Source organism: Paroedura picta, chromosome 11 (assembly GCF_049243985.1).
Source record: "Paroedura picta isolate Pp20150507F chromosome 11, Ppicta_v3.0, whole genome shotgun sequence".
Taxonomy (NCBI): Eukaryota; Metazoa; Chordata; class Lepidosauria; order Squamata; family Gekkonidae; genus Paroedura; species Paroedura picta.
The window spans coordinates 46,367,259-46,384,117 of NC_135379.1; the positions used below are offsets into that span (position 1 = coordinate 46,367,259).

At 41.3% G+C, this 16,859-nt stretch overlaps 1 protein-coding gene across 6 annotated transcripts in view; it reads right to left on the bottom strand.

Moving 5' to 3' along the window:
* Window positions 1-312: 312 nt before the first annotated feature.
* The window catches only part of GOLGA4 (golgin A4), a 58,112-nt gene continuing 41,565 nt past the window's right edge, over window positions 313-16,859 (bottom strand). For 5 of the 6 annotated variants that reach the window (XM_077303897.1, XM_077303903.1, XM_077303899.1 and 2 more), the window contains 10 exons: window positions 15,862-15,983; window positions 15,212-15,342; window positions 12,232-12,345; window positions 10,148-10,168; window positions 9,762-9,830; window positions 8,322-8,397; window positions 6,448-6,551; window positions 4,476-4,562; window positions 2,948-3,012; window positions 313-978 (listed from right to left, as the gene is read on the bottom strand). In XM_077303897.1, the coding sequence (XP_077160012.1) occupies window positions 2,983-3,012; window positions 4,476-4,562; window positions 6,448-6,551; window positions 8,322-8,397; window positions 9,762-9,830; window positions 10,148-10,168; window positions 12,232-12,345; window positions 15,212-15,342; window positions 15,862-15,983 (754 nt within the window). In that variant the 3' untranslated portion in view covers window positions 313-978; window positions 2,948-2,982. The remainder of the gene's footprint in view (window positions 979-2,947; window positions 3,013-4,475; window positions 4,563-6,447; window positions 6,552-8,321; window positions 8,398-9,761; window positions 9,831-10,147; window positions 10,169-12,231; window positions 12,346-15,211; window positions 15,343-15,861; window positions 15,984-16,859) is intronic. The other variant, XM_077303898.1, reaches the window with a different exon arrangement.

Here is a 16,859-nt window from a genome sequence, read left to right on the forward strand (position 1 = left end):
AGTTTTGCTTGTTAAATCTTTCAAGGTCAGTAAGAATCCGTTTGAATGAATCCCAGAGTTTTGTTCCAATACTTACAATCCATGCAGAAAAAATGTCTACTATAAACTGCCATAGGCAGCTTTTCATGGTGTCTTCTCTGCTGCTCACTTGGTCCAAAAAGCTATTTAATCGTTTAATCTGTAGCTGCCGCCACCAACATCTTCACATGATGTCTATTTCAGAGTCAGGCTGTGAGACAGTTCATTCATCATCTTGCAGAGGTTAATTCGGTCAGTAGCACCCCAAATTAATAAGGACTTGGAGCTGCAGTATTATACAGTAAATAGAATTTTATTTTCTCCCAGCTCTGCAAGATTAGCACTGCCAACAGTCAGAGACTAGATTATGATACAGTTTAGGGAGTAACTATTTACAATTTACAGCAGTGTAAATATAAGTAAAAAAGCTAGGAATAAACAGATGAGGTACCGCAATGTGAATTTGTGGTAGGCAAAAGTTTAAAGGGATGGCCTTCAATCAGTTGATCCAGTTGGGAGAAAAAGTCAACATAGTCATAACTTATTAGGAACAATAACCCAAGGCCTGCTACCACCCAAAGTATATTGCACTATTATTTCAAACAAACAACCCTCCCACCCAGTAAAATAAATAGGACATTCCAACCACTAAGTCATCAGAGATACCCTGGCCCCTCCATGAAACCGGCACTGTGATACTGCAAGTGAGGCAAAGCATTTCAAAAGGTGCCATTTTCTCTCTCCCTGTCTCTTTAATAAGAAGTCTAACACAAAAGAGAAAAACAATTAACATTCTTTCCCGAAGCAGCTGAGTAACTGTTTTCATGGCCCAGAGCCCTTGCTGTTCCTCATTTGCGCCTTCTGTTATGGGACCAAGATCATGGTTCTTTTCTAATCCATCTTTTAAGGTGCTGAAACACATGTGCTGCAAATTCTTCAAGGTGATGGTCGTAGCCAAGACTGGAAGGGGGGGGAGGGGGGTTAAAGAGAGAAAACAAAATGTAAGTGAAAACAAACCAATCAATGGTAAAACAGGATATATGCCATGCAGCTTAAACAGGCAATTTGCGAAACTGTTAGAACTGCTACAAGAAAACAATCCTGGGTCAACCACTATATTCTAGGGCATTCAAAATACAGTTTTGATATCTGTTTGATATAAATATAATTATTTACTGCATATAAAATGACATAAAACAAAGAAATGAAAGCTTAAGTGTCCAGGTGGTAACAACGTATGTTTCTCTGCTTAAAAATCAAACAATATAGAAACAATAACAGACTCATCAAGAAAATGAAGATCATGGCATCCAGCCCTCTCAATTCCTGTCAAATAGATGGGGAAGAAATGGAGGTAGTGACAGATTTTATTTTCCTGGGCTCCAAGATCACTGCAGATGGGGACTGCAGCAAAGAAATTAAAAGACGCTTGCTCCTGGGGAGGAAAGCTATGGCAAACCTAGACAGCATCCTAAAAAGCAGAGACATCACCCTGCCAACAAAAGTGCGTTTAGTCAAGGCTATGGTCTTCCCAGTTGCAATGTATGGCTGTGAAAGTTGGACCATAAGGAAGGCCGAGCGTCAAAGAATTGAGGCTTTTGAACTCTGGTGCTGGAGAAGACTCTTGCGAGTCCCTTGGACTGCAAGGCGAACAAACCAGTCAGTCCTAGAGGAGATCAACCCTGACTGCTCTTTAGAAGGCCAGATCCTGAAGATGAAACTCAACTACTTTGGCCACCTCATGAGAAGGAAGGTCTCCCTGGAGCCTAATGCTGGGAGTGATTGAGGGCAAAAGAAGAAGGGGACGACAGAGAATAAGGTGGCTGGATGAAGTCACTGAAGCAGTCGGTGCAAACCTAAATGGACTCCAGGGAATGGTAGAAGACAGGAAGGCCTGGAGGATCATTGTCCATGGGGTCGCAATGGGTCGGACACGACTTCACACCTAACAACAACAAACAGACTCATACTTCTTCTATATTCAGTGAGTACATCTCATCTTGGCAACACAGACAGAATCTTTCCAGCCACAATTTAACTGACTAAAAATGCCCTGGTTAAGGGCAAATGATTGTCAGGCATTATATAGGCCTTCTGTAGAATAATGCTCAGGCACATCAGTGCATGGAGAAGGTGAATTAGTATAGGAGTGAGACAGGCAATGATATTAGACTGTGATGACAAGGATCCTGACTGGGCAGGGGCCACTAAGTAGTATACAATATATTTATGCCCTGAAATGTTTTGCCTTCAAAGTAGACCTTTGTAGTAAGGTATCTTATCACACCTTAAGGCAGGCATGGGTCCCACAGGAGCTCGGGGGGGGGGGGTCCACAGCCTTTCTGTTCCTGCATTAATGGACTTAGCCACAAGCTAGGAAACCGGCCAGTTCCACAGCTCCCCCTCCTGAGCATGCATGAGCCTCTTGTGGTTTATGTGCCTGCATGCCTCCTCCACCTTCTGTCTCTCCTCCACTCAGTTCTCCTCAAGCCTCCCTGTTAATGCGGGTGGTGATGTCACTTCTGGGTGTGTGGCCAGGAGGCATGGCCAGCTGACATCACTTCCAGGGCTCCCCAAAGCATGAAAAATTATTTCAGGGTCTCCTCCATGGTCAAAAGGTTGGAAAAGGCTGACTTGAGCACTGCGGTAAACACAACCTGGCAGTGATGCATTCAGCAAGTACATAAAAAACAATAATACGAAGAAAACAGCCCAATTTGTTTCAACTTTGTTTTGTTCTATTGTGTTTTAACTTTGGCGCAGCTACGGAGCTGCTTTTTCAAACATTCTGATCCACACAAGGTCATAAAATGCAGCGATTAAGGAATGCTCATTATACAGTGAGGATTTCAAATATGATAGAAAGGTATGTGTTCAGCATGCTTGTTAGTTTAAGGGACACAAACATAGTATGTAAGGCAACACTCACCCGCATGCTATCTAAAGCACTGATTGATGGTTTAGTCAGAAGATACCACTGCGAGGTGAGGTGAACTACAAAGCCAGGAAGAGAACAGCTTATTGGGTTACTGTGTTAATAAAAGCAAGCGTGAATTTAGATGTGCCTCCACAGTCCTATAGCAGCAGCTATTTAAGACCAACAAATAAAATGCTGAAAGTATATTACAACCTAACCCACTCCGGCAGCTTAGACAAGTGTGGTCTATTTCATGCATCCTGGGCCTGCTCTAGCCAACTTTTTAGCCAAGGATGCCCCACCCGAAAAGAACAGAGCCTTTCTTAACTAAAGCATAAAGAGCTGCTGCCACTAAACAAATCTAAATTTATAGGGATCTTATAGTTCCAAATGGGTCTTCCTCATTCACTGGATAATGTGTTGCAAAAGATATTCGTTTTGCAGATACTTTGACAATATGCTCGAGGTCAACACAGGACAGGGATACTTTCAGCTTCGTTTTGTCCAAAACAGCACAATACCGAACCTCTTAATTTCTTTCATGTTTGCGTGCAGCTTTAATAGGGCAGCCCACACTTGCCTAGGGCGGACAGAAAAGCGGTCAGAAGAATTCGCATGCATTAAAGCCAGTCATCATTTTCAGCCAAACAGGCAAATGAGCTAAGAGTGACATTTCATTTTTCAATGGAATTTTCATGTAACATTCCTAAATTTCATTATTTATTTCCCCCCAATAAACCTGAGTTGTAAAGACATTCAAAAGCACAGAAGCTAATTTAGCTCCCTGGGTCTCCTCTGCTGTACTCTTTCAAAATAAAAACCATCTTGCTGATTTTCAACAACCAGGAGAACAATCTTAAAAAGTTGGCTGAGAATGACCAAGGTCAATTAATCAACACAAGTAATATTTCCCATTATTTTTTACTTCTGTTAGAATTGTGAGAAAAGCCATAAGAGAAAGAAGAGTAAAGAGACAAGGGATAGCCATGATCTAAAGCGCATATACCTATGAACCATCTGGATGTCTTGAAAGAGAGGCAAGTCCTACAAGTAAAGCTCGCTTAAACCCTGAGGTTTGCCTGTCATTACTTGCACAGGCATCCGTCCCTTGGCTGAAATTTTGATTTATCTTTTTTTCAAAGATTTTTTCCCCCATTTCCACAGTCTATAAGCATCACTTTTCAAATCTGCAGTTCCCAAACAGGCCATTTAATAGCAAATATGGATGATTGTCCTGAACCGAGTCTACTTGATAAAACCTGCCAAAATTAGATGGTGCACACTCAAATACCCCCTTTGCTTCTACCAATAAATACTAATTGCTCAGGACATTGCTTGGGGTTTCCTTGGCTAGTGCAATTTTTAAAACCCACTGCACCTTTAAAGTCGTTTTAGAAGACATGTACATGCTGTCTGACCTGGTTTGGAAATGCAAGGAAGATTTATGAAAAGAACTGCTGCTAGATCTTCAAATATAATTTTACCATACTATTCTGGAAATATCCAAAGAGCACCAGTTCATTCTCTCACTACTGCTTACCAGCGTCCGCGCATCTTCTCGCTCTAAGATCTTCTGTGCTTGGTCAGGAGGGAACTTCAGCACTGTGGTTATAACCTTTGCCATTGTCTAAAGAACAAGTGAACAGTGGATGAGCAATAGGGTTTTGAGTGTCCTGAATGCAGGGGGTTGGACTAGATGACCCAGGAGGTCCCTTCCAACTCTATCATTCTATGATTCTAACATTGAATGGGCATGACAGAGGTCTGATCTACCAGACAGCACTTTAAAAGTTTCAGAATCCAAGCACTGGACTAGATCCTGCGGCCTTGTTCCAATAGCAGTGGTGCTTTCCATTGGTCAAAGGAGCCTTCTCCTAACATGAGAGCCTCTCTTGTCAAAGGAAGGCTCCTTATGTTGAGGCAAGCAGCACTTCTAGCAGGAGAGGTCTGTGGGATCCAAGCCCCTAGATGTTATTTTAATGGTTAATAAAAGCCACGGCAAAAAAAAAAAAAAACACAGGGGGGAGTTTAATGTACACATTACTTTCCCATTTAGTTTTCTTGACAGATGGTATCTTATAGGAGTTTTATGAGAACTAAAACAATGAAATTATTTGGCTTATAGCAGCATAAAGAGCTGCTGCCACTAAACAAATATAAATTTATAGGGATCTTATAGTTCCAAATGGGTCTTCCTCATTCACAAGATAATGTGTTGCGAAAGATATTCATTTTGCAGACACTTTGACAATATGCTGAAAAATTCCCAGTGTCCAACTCTTTGTTCTCACCTAGGCTGCAGTTGTAAGGACAGTTTCCTGGGAGTAATCCCGACTGAATAACATGGGATTTACTTTCAAGGGCATCTGCCTAGGATTGCTCCCATCAAACGTTAACCACATCAGCCACAGATATTTGTCAAACCAATCTTTCTTGTGGAGTTCCCCAGGGATCTGTCCTGGGGCCTTTGTTGTTCAACATATTTATAAATGATGGATGAGGGATTAGAGGGGATACTTATTAAATTTGCAGCTGATACTAAACTGGGAGGGGTAGCAAACACAACTGAAGACAGCAACAGAATACAGGATAATCTTGATAGGCCTGAGAAGTAGGCTAAACTGAATAAAATGAAGTTCAATAGGGACAGGTGTAAAGTTCTGCATTTAGGTAGGGAAAACCAAATACACCAATACAGGATGGGGGAGACTTGTCTTGGCAGTAGTATGTGCGAAAAGGATCTAGGAGTCTTAGTAGACCATACACTTAGTAGACCATAGGAGTCTTAGTAGACCATAGTAGATGCACTGCGTGCAGACTGGAAGTGGTTCTTCAGTGGCTAAAAAGGCAAATGGAGTTTTGGGCTGTATCAAACGAGTATCATGTCCAGATCACGGGAGGTGATGGTACTGTTATGAAGGCTTAAGGGGGTAGCAGGTTACAGTGGATGAGCAACAGGTTTGTGAGTGTCCTGCATAGTGCAGGGGGTTGGACTTGATGGCCCATGAGGTCCCTTCCAACTCTATTATTCTATGATTCTAATCTTAGACTAGGTATGGTGCTCTACATGAAAATACACACCAGAGGGGATAAGGAAAGAGAAGACTCATGAGGTTATGTTGCAGCATTTCTTGCACTGGTGAAATCAGGTATGAACAATGAAAAGATGGCTCTGGAAGAGACAAGGACACTTTAATGAGCTACTGTGATGGCCTATTTTGTGTTGTTTTGACTGAATAGATCATGGCAGCTTATATTTCAATGTGCTGTAAAATTGTATCAAATGTATAGCCATCTGATGGAGAGGCTGATTCTATGAAGATTCAAGGGGGTGTCAGGTTAGAGTGGATGAGTGATAGGGTTGTGAGTGTCCTGCATGGTGCAGGGATTGGACTAGATGACCCAGGAGATCCCTTCCAACTCTATGATTTTATGATTCTATGATCTGGCTGAGTTAGTCCCGTTGTCTTAACATGACAGTTATCATCATGTGCCCTGAATGTAAGAGATACCTTTGTCTCACGGCCCATCATGTATTCGAAGAGCACTTTCCTCAAGTATTCAAACTCGGTAGGTTCACCAAAGAGGGACACGTCAGAATGGCAAAGATTCCCATCTGCATAAGTAAAAAAAATATGTTTATACTGGTCTACTCTTGCCCAGCAGTCTGCATAGCTATTTCAATAGACCAGATTTTAACTATAAGTAGTACTTAGATGTGTCTATGATTATTCTGTTACACATAAATCTGGCATCATACTAAGGTCTATTTCAACGAGGCTGATGCTTAACAAAGTATCCTCAGGATTGCAGTGAAAATCAGTGGCCACAGGTATGGCTTTTTTTTTAGGGAATAGCATGAAATAGTTCTTTGCAGTAAGACTAAGAGATAGAAAAGTATCAGGAGAGACTGGTTCAGGTATACAGAACCCTCAACCCCCTACAGTTTCCCATTCTTATTTCCTCTATTCTCACCTACAGTTCATTGTCTGATCTGAGAGTTTCAGTTAGACCAATGGACTGGCATAAACCCCTCCAGACAGGAAAAGGTGGAAAACTTCCTGTTTATGTTTCATACAGTCTTTTCAATAATATTCAAAGACATTTAGCATCATAACTGGTTGTTTACAAGACCGCTGCTTTGTAAATATAATAAGGAAAGCAAAAACATCTTAACCTTTCATTCTAGATTGACTTTCAAACAGAGGTTATCTATGTTCTTGGCACCAGTTTAGATGCTTGTGTATGCTAACAGGTACTGTACCTTTTTCTCAGAAAAGTTAACAGAAGGCCAAACAAACACAAATACATTTTGTATCCCTGCCCCCTGAAACACAGGACTGTTAAAACATAACCATGGGAAGGGAATACAATTCATATGCAGTTTTCCCCATTTTCAGCCGTGTTCTTATGACTATTTCCCTTCCTTCCCCCAATCTGAGGCTGTGTTTTCAATGTAATTTCAAGTGGAACTGCCATATACTATATTTTATTTATTGTTCCAGAATGGCCATGTCTGCATTCAGGAGGATATACAAATTGTGAAGTCAGCAGAACAGGAATGTATTCAGACATCTCAATGTGTCTAGCAAAACCTCAAAAGGGACTACGGTTTCTTCTCATATTACAAGAGCTTCAGAATTAAAGAGTTCTGACATGAACCAACTGATACTCCTAAGTTTGCAGGTCAGTGTTCCACGAACATCTACGGATGCTATGAAAACATGTGCTTTTTCAATCTAAAAAACAATTCTAAAAGTTGCAGCACAATTTAGAAAATATATTTCCTTAAGAATTCCTAATCGGGGTGAGGATGGAGGGGGGGGGGGTGGAGAATTCTACTCTATAAAGGAATATGTGTATAGGAATTACATGTGGAAAGCAAGTACTGATAGGAACAGAATCTAATATATTTACAGATTATTTTTGTTCATGGCCCTATTGCCATGTTACATGCATGAATACCTGCATAGAGGAAAATCAGAATTAACCCAAAGAGCTGTAAGCACAGCTTGATGTCGTAACCTTACTGAAGTGAGTCTTTCCCCCAAGGTCCTCTGCAAGAGTACAGGCTCCAGGTACATGGCAAAATTCTTATGGGCCCACTCAACAAAAAATGCCAAGCATGGACTAATATTGGGAATACTGATGAAATGTCAGCTGCCATTAAGCATTAATGTGACCTTCTTTCAACTCTGCTCTGCAGATTACTTCTAAGGCTGTCAAAAATCTCTTATCCCAAACTCAGAACCACATCCCACTCAGCTCTATCAGATGGTCCTTCCCCCTTGCCAGCAAGTGGGCATAAATTTGTGGCTACATTTCCTTTGCCAGTGTTTCCTCATGCTTTGCTTCATGCCTCAACATGAAGACAAACATTCCTTACCTCTGTAAGGTGTTCCAACTGTCGTGACGTACAAACCCTTCTCATAATTTTTCAATCGGTCTTGTAGTGTATGAATCTAAAAATAAAGTAACTGAAGATGAGGAAAAACAAACTACTCGGGTAACTTTGGAATATGTTTAAACTCTGATGTTTAATTAATGAAACATCACAGAAAGCCAGAAAGAGACCAGCCACTCTAAATGTAACAGCTTCTGATTGCTGACTACTGTGCATCTGTTCTTGCTAAACTTACTAAGTGTGCTGGTTAATATAGGCAAGGAAGGGAGTATTGTACTTCTTTCCATTCAAGTAGGTTCCAGATGTCTAGTCCAATATCAAGTATATGGATCTGCCCTACACATACACATGAAGACACATAAAGCTGCCTTATATGGAGCCAGATGATTGGTCCATCAGTCAGCACTGTCTACCCAGGGGTAGTCAAACTGCGGCCTTCCAGATATCCATGGACTACAATTCCCATGAGCCCCCCTGCCAGCATTCGCTGGCAGGGGCTCCTGGGAATTGTAGACCATGGACATCTGGAGGGCCGCAGTTTGACTACCCCTAGATGCAGACTGGTTCTTTACGATCTCAGGTGAAGGTCTTTCACATCACCTTCTATTTGATCATTAACTGGAGACCCCAGGGACTGAACCTGGGACCTTCCTGCATGCCAAACAGATGCTCTGCCAGTAAACTATGACCCCTTCCCTACACATTCTTTGACCTTAGGAGCCCTTCAGTACTGCAGGAGTCCTTACAGGTTTCATTGCTCAATTAAATGAGGTAGAAGCTCAGCATATACCAAAACCTGGACTCCTCTATCTGCTGGCATGAATGGGAAATCGTGTGGGCAGAACAGCTCAATGCAGCCGCAACAGCACACATGGACTCTGGAACACACCATACAAGACGGAAACAGGAAACAGTATTAGAGACTTTAATTGGTTAATATCAGTTTAGCTGTCAGGCCTTCCACAACAAAACTTCCCCTTAGAACTATGGTTCCAAAAAAGTGTCAAGAATTTATTTCCCCTTAACTCCTTCACAGTACTACAGATTCCCGGGTTGCACAAGAGTTAGTCAGGGCATTCAGGTAATTTTGAAATAGATTTAAAATGTGTAAACTTGGTTTTGCTGACTAAGTTCTCTACTAGTCTGAAAATGGAAGGTGGGGAGAATGCAGAACATTTAAGGAGGTCATCTAAAGCAGGGGTAGTCAACCTGTGGTCCTCCAGATGTTCATGTATTACAATTCCCATGAGCCCCTGCCAGCGTTTGCTGGCAGGGGCTCATGGGAATTATAGTCCATGAACATCTGGAGGACCACAGGTTGACTACTCCTGATCTAAAGTAATTTTATAACCAATATATGGTCCTTTAGTATACTTGAGACTTGAATCTGAGAATTCCTTCTTATTCAAAACAATTCTTTACCTGTTCTCTGAATTCTTGCTCTTTCAACTTGGAATCACTGATTAGAGTTGTCTTCTGGGCTAGCTGGGCCTGAAAGCACAAAAAGATTTCAGCACAGCAGATGTAAGAGAATACACACTTAGAAGCAGATGCTGTCCTGTTAATTTTGACCAGTACTGAACACATATAGCTGCCTTAAACTGAAACAGAACGCTGATTCACCAACATCATTATCTACCCAGACTTGCAGCGGCTCTCCAGGACCCCAGGCAGAGGTCTTTCACATCACCTCCTGCCTTTAACTGGAGAGGCCAAGGATCAAAACTGGAACTTTCACCACATATTGTAAATGTCACAGGAAAACAGCTAGACGGAAAATATACATCTATTCAAAAAGTCAATCTTACCTGGAGATCAGCTATTGTTACCTAGAATCAAAGAAAAACAAACATCAAATAAAATCTTTTTCTTCTGACAGCAACGAAATTCGATGTTAATTACCTGTCCTTCCGATCAGTCTCCCTACTTATTACTCCACTTTGTATTTGCAAAACGTCTGGTAGTTCCAAAGTAACAAACTATAATAAAGACCTTACAGCCAAGTAAACTATCATCATAATTTCCATTACATTTTATAATATATCCATATCCATGGTAGAAATAGCTTTGTCACATCCAAAAATATACCACAGTCTCTGAATGGAAACATATCTAAGTCTTACAAAGAAACCAGTCAAAATAAAGGCATCCAAACTAATATTAAACATATTCATAAATTGGCGGCTTCCATCTTGTTTATGTTGGAAGGCGCCACAGTTCTTTTCTTCCTATCACTACATGCTCTACAAAAAGGAAGGGAGCATGGACTGAATAAGGGCAAAGAGAAGATGCCACAAAGCTGAAATCCTACGCTCCAGTTACATCTGCTTTCATCCTGTTAAACTAAAGGGACATAAATAGATGCGGGAGGATTGCAACTTTGACGCCTATTGCAGTTACCTCAAGTATTATTTAATATTTTTTTAAGCTGAAGAAATTGCTTCTGGTTAAACTGTCAAAAGAGTGTGCTTTAACCCAAATAACATTTCCAAAGGCAAAACCCGTTTACAACTTAGGGTGAAGGACAGTTTCACATATATGATAATTAAAAGAGAAGTCTAAGTCCAAATTAAGTACTTTTTCCACACAAGGCATTCAGAACTACATAATGGAAGAAGATACACCGTCCTGCCTTCATTTCTGAACTCATCAGAATTTCTTTGTGATTGGCAGGGAGGGTATGAATTTTGAGGCATATGAAGAGAAAGCCTGAAGAGAGTCCCCAGGCACAAAAAGTAGTCCCCGCAATCATGTCATTCACTCACTCTTTACATATACCAGGAACCGTTAACTAGAATTTTTACAGGTAATCCTTCAGTCGGCAATAGCTGGTCCTTTGTTGTGGCCCCAGGACATGTACAAATGAACTTTTGAACAGCTGAGCCCCTGGCTGCAACGGCTGAAAATGGTCAATCCCAAAAGCCATAGTTAGAACAACAGAGGCACTTTGTATTTCCCATTCCTTTTGGAATTGGTATTTCGGTGGTGAACAGACCAAGGTCAAACACCATCTTTGCTCCCTCGGTCCAGACTTTTCCACCAGCTGGAAAGAGAGAGTTTTTCTCTGGTAAAGGTCCACCTACTAGCATGCCTGCCTCCTGACCAATGAGGCTGTCCCAGGTAAGTAATGGCCACAGTGCCTTCCGGCCTCTTCCTCTAAAGCAGGGGTAGTCAAACTGCGGCCCTCCAGATCTTCATGGACTACAATTCCCATGAGCCCCTGCCAGCAAATGCTGGCAGGGGCTTATGGGAATTGTAGTCCATGGACATTTGGAGGGCCACAGTTTGACTACCCCTGCTCTAAAGGTTTGCATCAGTTCATTGCCTTTCTGCCCTCCCCTCTGATTAGCCTATCCTTCTCTGTCAAGGTGGGAGGCCTCTGGGGCAGGTCCCACCCATCTGCTGGCAATGTTTACAATCCAGTCAGGCCATTTGTAGTATGTCACTGCCACTTGGGATGTATGCCCCACCCCTGGCACACAGCATATTGGTAAAGTATGCATACGGCGGTTTTCAAATGACATTGACATAGAAGGAAAGGGAACATATGATGAACTGTTTCCTTTACTGCATTTCTAGTGCAACATAACTGAAGGACCTGACAAGGATGACGAATGCTTGGTGTTCAGGCAATTAAGCATACATTCTAAAAGTGCAGAGCTGTCCTATGTATGAAACCACTTGAAGAATGCTTTATCATTACTTAATTTATTGTGATGTTAAACCAAGAGAATTACAACTGATTAAATCTACACCTATGGCACAAAAGTGCATTTGCTTCAGAGATAAGTAGTCAAATCTTGATAGGGGTTTGAAAATTTCAAATCACGCCACAATAAAATCCTAAGGAAACCAGTTCACAGCAGGTATAAGGTTAGGTTTGCCAACTTACTTCTCCACTATTCCAGTTCTCTTCGTCTGTCAATCTTTGTTTGTATTCTTCTTGTAATTTCTCCAGCTGTTCCTGCAGCTCATTTACTTTTCCTGTCATTTCTTCTTCTCGAGACTTCCAAATAAAAAACAGCCCATTAATTTATATACGGCATAGTTAGGATGCAATCTCCCAACATCTTAAACTACAGAGGCCCAGTGATATTTTAAGAGAGCTGTGCTGCACCCTTAACACATAAACATTTAAATGCAATTACAGAAAAATGCATTGTGGAAAGTATTAAGGGGGTGCATAATCTTTAACTGACTTCATAAATGCATACAGTCGTATTTAATTTCTTGCAGCAGGTGCAGAGTACGTAGTTCACACAAGGACTCAATGAAGTAATGAGTTTAAATACTGTTTTATTCAAAGCTATTGCACAAGAACAATAAATGACAAGCAAAATAGGTATATCTTTTGTTTATTTATTTATTGGGTTTATAGCCCGCTGCTCTCAAAAATCGGCTCACGGCAGGCTACATAAGAAAATTCATATAGTAAAATCCAATAAAATCCCATTATAACACCATTAAAACCCAATTATTATAGAAAAGCAAAAACAAAAACCCATGGCCCTCCTTAAAACAGGAAGGCCCTTACAAGGGCAGCATGGGAGGGAACCAGATGTTTTGCACTGAAATCATCAGGTGCCAATGCCAAGGGGGACACATACCACCTGCTCCAGCACTGCCCCCAACCATAAACCTGGTTTGCACCATCACAGAAATATCTCCCCCTTGCCCCAGAAAACAAATGCTTTTTTGCATGCACACACACAGACCCAATCTTCCCTTGTGGTTAGATACCACCACATGGAGTAGTCACAGTACACAAGTGTCCGCCCTGATCCTTCTGTCTCCATTTTTTTACTGTTGATAAAATGTTATGTGTCCACGTGCTTTTTTCACGGTTGTTCCTTAGAAGAAGAAGAGCTGGATCTTTGTACCCTGCTGTTCATGACCCAAAAGCGTCTCAAAGTGGTTTACAAACACCATTTCTCTTCGTCTCCCCACAATAGACAACATGTGAGGGATGTGGGGCTGTGAGAGGTCTGAGAGAACTGGGAGTGCTTCATATATAGGTGAGACCACTCACACTTTTGGGGCCATGTCTGCCCTGGGCCAGTGCCTGTCTGCTATGGTCTACTGACCTTGGGAGTTCATGCAAAAGCCTAATTCAGACAAGGAAGAAATCATGCTGTCGGGAAAAACTAGAGCCTTGGAGGGTGTTGCACTACTCATCCTTGATGGAGTAAGCTTGTCCATGCTGGAATAACTATAGAGACTGGGGTGGTTTTAGTACCTGGCTCCTTTATAATCAAAACAGGCTGAGAAGGTAACAAAAAGAGTCTTCTAGCAGTTTTGTATAGTTCAGAGGTTACCCTCCTTCTTGGACTTAATGAATCTAGCCATGCTGATCCATGCTACAACAGCCTCAAAGCTATACTTGGAACTGCTCATCGAAGGAACCCCCAAAAACTGATGCAAAATGGAGCAATCCATCAGTTGGGACAAGATGCACGGCAAGATACCTGGCACATATTATGCCTATTACAAGAGCCGTACAAGTTGCCAATTTGTTTCTAAGTTCAATTCAAGGTGCCACTTGCTTTCTTTAAAGCAGTGGTCCCCAACCCCCGGTCCGGGGACCGGGACTGGTCCGTAGGTCAGTTGGTACCGGGCTGCAGCTCCTCCTCGTCCTCCTCCCGGGCTGCTGCCTCGGGGGCTGCCCTGCCATTGGCTCACCTTTGGTGCTCTCCGGTGGCTGCCATATCTGGGGCTCCCCCTCAGCATGGCACTGCGCAGCTGCTGCTGGCAGCACCCCCCAGCGGGCGGCGGGAAGTCATGGGCGCCGGCGGGAAAGCAAGTGGAGCAGGGGCTCAGGCAGCGGTAACGTCTCTCGGCAAAAGACTACCCCCTCCTCAGTAAAATTGTCAAGCGCTGACCGGTCCACGGTGATAAAAAGATGGGGACCACTGCTTTAAAGCACTTCTAACTACTTATGAGACCACTTATCCAACCCATGAGACAGCTCTGCTCTTACCACTGACACCTACTGGTTATTTTATCCTGTGAGGTAGGGCAGTCAAGAGCTTTTAAAATAGCTCCCGTTCCAGAAAACAGCCTTCCTGAAGGATTCCATTTTGCTATGATCTTCAAGCAGAGATTCTCAAGCAGAGTTAATGACATTTTTTATGGATTTTGGTTATCATTGTAAACCACTTTGATCCTGGTTTCAGAGAAAGGCCATTTTAAAATGTTCTAACGAAATGTAGTTTATACAATCCAATCGTGTCAAGTAAGTGAACAAAGACACCCAACTGCAGGGACAGGCAGATTTATGAGACTTTGGTTTTGCCTCTCCTTAGTTGCCAAGTAATCGCTGAATGAAATCCTGTGATTGATTATTTATGCTGACCCTAACACATCAAATTAAAGGACTTGCAAGCTTGTGCAACTAGTAATTTATATTACCATTGATTCTGCAAAGTTTAACTAAAATCGATTGTTAAGAGAGACAAAGCTGTGGTTTAATGTGGCTAAGAATGAGGACCCTGCAGTCAAATATAGAATTGTGCATTTATGTTGGTGTTTCACCTGGACAGGAAATAGCGTATTTAAGATATATAAAATCAAATGTTATTGGTGTACATAATTATATTTAGCAAAGACTTTCATATTTTCCTAACACCCCATTATAAAAATGGCAACTGAAAACAAAATGTGTCCTAGTGTAAAAAAGGAAAACCAGTTAAACAGATTAAAATTGCAACCCAAATTATTAACAAGCGTCCCTTAATCTAAAAGTTGACTGCAATGATTTATCCCATACCCAACCACAAAGATTGGATTACAGAAAATAAAGATAACAACAACAAAAAAACACCCAGTAACTGAGCTGCTTCTAACTAGAGTAGTTACGAATACTTAATACATACCTCGAGAATTTCCTCATACTTTTTCACCGTCCTTTGTAAATCATCATCTTTTTCTAGAATCTTTTTATGTAACTGAGTTATTTCTGTATGATGGCTTTCTATCAATTCAGCTTCAACTTCCTGAGCTTTACCTGTTTAAAATAGTCAATTATATTAACGTGACATATGACTGTGTTGTTATTTTTTATTTTAATTAATGGGCAGCAAAAAATTATGGAGTAACAAAAGGCACTGTGCACTGCTAATAATTAAAAACAATTCTTTGTATTAGCATCTACTCAGATTGCAAAATGAAAAAATATGGTTAGAAAATATCAGACTATTTCCAGGCAACATTCTTTACCGTACGTTGCCAAAAAAGATTATTTTTCAAGCTTCACGAAGTAGTCCTAGAAGAACAGTAAACAAGTGGGAGAAAACTATTCAAGCCTTATTCATTCCTATGCTATTACTATAGCTCATGGCTGTGCTCCATTATCTGATACGGCTCCCTCTGTATTTAAAAAGGGGAAATCTATACACAAAATCTGGTTGGCGCTCCTATGATTCGTACCAAAGAAGTGCTGCAAGAGCATATCTAAAATTATGGAATTAAAAGAGAAAAATCCAATTCAAATATATACAGAATTCAACTGTTATTCCAAACTCACTGATGGCTTCTTGGACTGCTGTTTCCACTTCCCTTTCTTTTTGTGCCAGCTGGGTATTGAACTCCCTCATTAACTGCTTTAACGTGGAATTGTGCTTCAGTTCAGCATCTTCCTGTTCATACCTATCAATCACAACAAAACAAGGTCAAGATTCTCACCAAATTAAGAATGCAAAGAATACTGATAACCTACGGAAGGACTTAAATGTCTGCCCAGTTTTTTAAAAAGTATGATATTGTTTTTTTTAAGTGTCCCTTTATGTGTTTTCATTATATTTATTGTGGTTTTTATTTATTAAAGCATATTTCTGAAACAGAATCATAGTGAAAATGAGCTGTGTGTTAACTGATCTCGTGGTAGTTCCTTGAACTTGTATTCAGAAAAGGGGGTGCAGGGGATCTGCTTCAAGTGCAAACCAGTTTGCAGATACCCAATTTATTTGTGAAGGCCAAATGAGTAATTTAACACCACTATTTAGAAGAAGAAGAATTGGTTCTTATATGCTGCTTTTCTCTACCCGAAGGAGTCCACACTCCTAACCACTACACCAAACTGGCTCTCATACAAATGAGGACTTCCCCCACGTACACTAATACCCTCAACATCAAGAAAACGAAGATCAATTCCTGGCAAATAGATGGGGAAGAAATTGAGGTAGTGACAGATTTTATTTTCCTGGGCTCCAAGATCCCTGCAGATGGGGACTGCAGCAAAGAAATTAAAAGACGCTTGCTCCTGGAGAGGAAAGCTATGGCAAATCTAGACAGCATCCTAAAAAGCAGAGACATCACCCTGCCAACAAAAGTGCGTCTAGTCAAGGCTATGGTATTCCCAGTTGCAATGTATGGCTGTGAAAGTTGGACCATAAGGAAGGCTGAGCGTCAAAGAATTGAGGCTTTTGAACTCTGGTGCTGGAGAAGACTCTTGCGAGTCCCTTGGACTGCAAGGCGAACAAATTGGTCAGTCCTAAAGGAGATCAGCCCTGACTGCTCCTTAGA